General features: G+C 50.7%; 1 protein-coding gene across 1 annotated transcript; it reads left to right on the forward strand.

The window, feature by feature from the left end:
- Positions 1 to 433: 433 nt before the first annotated feature.
- Positions 434 to 1,354, forward strand: LOC148595405 (olfactory receptor 14C36-like). Its single transcript, XM_088520947.1, has one exon. It carries the CDS (start codon positions 434 to 436, stop codon positions 1,352 to 1,354), a length of 921 nt encoding a protein of 306 aa, XP_088377073.1.
- Positions 1,355 to 4,531: the final 3,177 nt, after the last annotated feature.

Genomic DNA, 4,531 nt, shown 5'->3' on the forward strand with positions numbered 1-4,531 from the left:
AGGGCAAGAGTGATGGGGGTGAATCCCTCACAGAGCTCTTCTCCTTCAGATACAACTGGTGTGAGGGCTGTATTCAGCTCTCATGGTGGTGAATGGAGAATATTCCCACCTGGTATCTGGACTAAGTCCATTGCAAGCAATGCAATATGCCATTCCAAGGCATCTCCACAAATACCACTCAAAGACTAGTGCATCTATTTCCACCTGCAGCAAAGCAAAAACAACTCCTCCGGAGCTATGGAGAGGAGTCCCTGCTGAACTTGGCACACTCAGCCAGTTCAAAGTGGAGCACCAGAAATGGAGCTGAAATAAGGGAGAGAGGAAATGTGGGGAGTTCCTTGAGAAACTGAAATGGTTTGGCTCAGAAAAGCCTGCCTTAACTTTTGGCTTTCTTTCTTTCCTTGGACAGGACTCCTGGGCCCCAAAGGAACTAATGTCCAACAGCAGCTCCTTCAGCGAGTTCCTGCTCATGCTGTTCTCAGACAGGCGGGAGCTGCAGCTCTTGCACTTCTCGCTCTTCCTGGCCATCTACCTGGCTGCCCTCCTGGCCAACGGCCTCATCATCACAGCCGTAGCCTGCGACCACTGCCTCCACACCCCCATGTACTTCTTCCTCCTCAACCTCTCCCTCCTCGACCTGGGCTCTATCTCCACAACTATTCCCAAAATCATGGCCAATTCCCTGTGGAACACCAGGGCCATTTCCTATTCAGAATGTGCTGCCCAGATATTTTTCATGGTCTTCTTGTTTGGAGGAGAGTTTTTTCTCCTCACAGTTATGGGCTATGACCGCTATGTGGCCATCTGCAGACCCCTGCACTATGGGACCCTGCTGGGCAGCAGAGCTTCTGTTAAAATGGCAGTGGCTGCCTGGGCCAGTGGTTTCCTCAATGCTCTCCTGCACACTGGGAACACATTTTCCCTACCCCTCTGCCAAGGCAATGTGGTGGAGCAGTTCTTCTGTGAGATCCCCCAGATCCTCAAGCTCTCCTGCTCAGATTACTACCTCAGGGAAGTTGGGATTATTGTGGTTAGCGTCTGTTTAGGCTTTGGGTGTTTTGTTTTCATTGTGGTGTCCTATGTGCAGATCTTCAGAGCTGTGCTGAGGATCCCGTCAGAGCAGGGCCGGCACAAAGCCTTTTCCATGTGCCTCCCACACCTGGCCGTGGTCTCCCTGTTTCTCAGCACTGCTCTGTTTGCCTACCTGAAGCCCCCCTCCATCTCCTCGCCATCTTTGGATCTGGTGCTGGCTGTTCTATACTCGCTTGTGCCTCCAATTCTGAACCCCCTCATCTACAGCCTAAGGAACGAGGAGCTCAAGAATTCCCTAAGGAAACTCATCCAGCGGGTCTAGTGCCAGCAACAAGATCTGTCCTAGGGGCTTTGGCATTAAGGATAAGTGTTGTTCATTTTTTTCTTGCTTGCTTTTTTTTCTCTTATATTCCAATAAAGGAAAAATATATAGTCTGGTTCATGCCATTTCTCCACAGGAATGTCTCGTTGGAATCTGCCACAGGGACCATGTTGGAGCAGGACGCCAGGCTTCCCCCTTCACCAGCAAAGAGGGGATAAACTCTGAGCCCCACTAAGCAACCTCCGATGTCTCCCATGCAATGAGGAGAGTTTCCCTTTGCAGTGTCTCTTCCAGCACTGGAGCTCAGGGCCACAGAGTCAGGCTCACACGAGCACAGACAGGGTGAGACCATGGCTCCTGTGTCCATTAGGAGAACTCGGCTCCCCTAGCCACAACCAGGGGGTAATTTTACCTGCTCTCCCTATGGAGGTCATAGTCATGTGTCGCCCTACATTGGTCCCTTCCCTCTACACTGCTCCAAAAGTCCAAGTGGGGCATGAGTGGAGGGGAGGAGAGGCTGGATGCAGCATGTGGAGACAGAGCTCTGCTGCTTAGGGCCATCCCCACACTGCAAGGCATTTCCTTGTTGCACCCTTCAAAGGGCCCGCAGTTTTTCTGGCTACATGTCCACCAACAGCAGCAGGACTTTTTTTTTTTTCCTCTTTTCAAGGCTCTTCTCCTCATTTTCACACTGTCCTGCTGTGCTCTCATGTGCCTACTTGCCCTAAGTGCTCTTGTAACATGGTGTTTCCTGGTACATTTCTGTGATGTCAGGCAGGACTAGGGCCTGGGCACCCATATGCCAAACCTGGCCTACACAAGAACATTTACTATAATAAAAGAGCATCTTCCCTGTGATTTGCCTCAAGTGTGGCCTTTCTTCACAGATGGATCTCAAAGGGGTCTCGTGTTCTGCTTGTGAACTCCATAGGCTCTAGGGGACGAGCTCCAAGGATGTTTGATCTGTGTGATCTCCTAGGGACCGAGGGCAGCACTCAGAGTTCATCTCTCAGTGGCAAGTGCCAATGGAGATGGGAAATTGTTTCTGAATCACCTGCAGCAGGTGGTCTTACAGGTGACAGTGCTGATGTGATTTGTCCTCTATCCTTCTGGAGGAGAATCTCCAGGAGATCCCCAGGAGAGCTTAGGGGATCTCCACAGCCCAGGTGAGGGCTGTGAGTGGAGCCTCACAAAATGAGGGATGGTCCACCATGGAGTAACCAGAAGGCAGATCTTTAAATCCAGGTGCACGTGAGGAAAGGAGGACTCTCAGCCCTTGGAGAGGCAGTGAGGACCCAAGAGGGCAAGGGAAGCGGCACTGGAGGGTGAATCCTGCTGTGAAACACCAGAGATGGGAGCTAGTGCCCACCCAAACACATCTCCTCCCACTGCAAACACTCTGGGGTCGTGTGTCACCAGTATCGGTGGTGGCAGTCCCAGCCCAACTGGGTCTGCTTCTCTCTCTGACCACCATGGACCACAGTCCCACAGCTGCTCACTCTGCAAAGCAGCACCACCAGAAAAGGGCCGGTGCAGGAACAGCCCAGCCAGCAATGGGGACACTGATCTGGGAAAAGGCTCTGTGGGGAGCAGAGATGTCCCAGGAAAGAGGCAGGGTAACATCCTGAGATAGAAAATGCAAAGGAGAGCCAGGTTTCTGTGTACCTTCGAGGAAATTCTCTGTTTTGGTGTGGCCAACTTTGAATAAATTGACTACACTCCTGTTAAAACAATGTTTTAAGGAAGTCTCTAGAGTATCTTCAATGCAATCATTGAAAAAAAGAAAGTCCTACTTTCCAAAATTTCTCACAGCTTTTGCCATTGCCATTTACTCTTTTCTGCTGTCTCATGTGTATCTTAAGCATCACAGTGTAAGAAACCCTGCTGGGGACTTTGAAAACAGAGATCCTCCCTTGGTACCTCTGGGAGGAAGGCTGTGTCCTGTCCTGTACAGTCCTACATCCTGCTGTTACTGGAAGAGTCACTCACTGAAATAGTAAGATTTGAGGCTCCCCAAAACATATCAACCTGTGGCCACACTTTGTACTGTTTCATCCCCCATGACTTTGATCCTGTCTTGGACCACCCTGAAGCCCTAAATTCCCTCACTGGACTGCCTGGAGAAGAGATGTGACAGCGCAGGAGTGCAAAAGTGTCCTCTCCAGGGCTCCCTTTGAGACATTTTTCAGCTTTTGGCATCATCTGGCGATATGCCTGAAGGATTATCAGCAGGTTTTGGGAAATATCTGGGGGGAAATGAGGTGACTGCTTTCCAGGACATGAAGAGACATCTCCCTGCTCCTCCTGGCTCTGGGATGTGGCTCCAAAGGGCAACACTGGGGAGCACATGAGCAGTGCCCAGCAGAGCCTGGGCCACACAGGGAAGGGAGGGCACCACTCTGGCACCAGGGAGACCTCCTTGTGATAACGCACATCTCACTGTGACCTCAGATCGTGTCACTGGGAGCTCAGCAGGTCACTGCCGTGGAGATAGAAGAGCTAGGCAGGGAGGAGAGACGTGTCCTTGCACATGCTGCAAAGCGGTGACCTCCCTTCATATCTGTGCTATCACACAACTTTCCTCTGGCCTAACCCTAATCCTAATCCACAACCCTAAAACCCTAACCCTAACCTCTAACCCCTAACCTGTTTCTAACCTAAGCACAAACCTAAAACCCCAACTAACCATAACACCCTAACCCCCAAACCCTAAGGCTAAACTTTCCAAACCCTAAACCCCCAAACGCTAACCCCAAACCCTCTCACTCTCTAACACTAAACACTCTAATCCTAACCCTACCTCTAACCTGTAACCCTCTAACTGTCAGGGATTGCAGCTGGTCAGTGAGATCCCTGACTCCCTTGGCAGAGACTGTTAACCTTGAGAAGATTAGAATGTATCTGTGAGATACGGAGTTCACACCAAGACAGCAGACAGTTGTTAGCAAGTTTAAGGAGGTTTGGCCACCCAATCATAAATCTGTTACTAGCTACTGTCCTTTGTAGCCCTCACCAATAAGCAGCAGCCACGACGAGGAGAGCGGGGTATAAATAGTGTACCTAAAAAATAATAAAGCGTAGTTTTGCGTTGCATCTACCCCAGTTGTTTGTGTTTTTGGCCGCCACGACTGCGACAACTGGTGACCCCGACGTGATAATAAGAAGTGGACCGCCTGG

This window comes from Tinamus guttatus, unplaced genomic scaffold, assembly GCF_059628265.1.
Source record: "Tinamus guttatus ecotype Peru unplaced genomic scaffold, ASM5962826v1 Tinamus_guttatus_pri_ptg000106l, whole genome shotgun sequence".
In the NCBI taxonomy this organism is placed as follows: Eukaryota; Metazoa; Chordata; class Aves; order Tinamiformes; family Tinamidae; genus Tinamus; species Tinamus guttatus.

Excerpts from the sequence above, each read along its gene's own strand:
- LOC148595405 (XM_088520947.1), top strand. The coding sequence starts at position 434 with ATGTCCAACAGCAGCTCCTTCAGCGAGTTCCTGCTCATGCTGTTCTCA.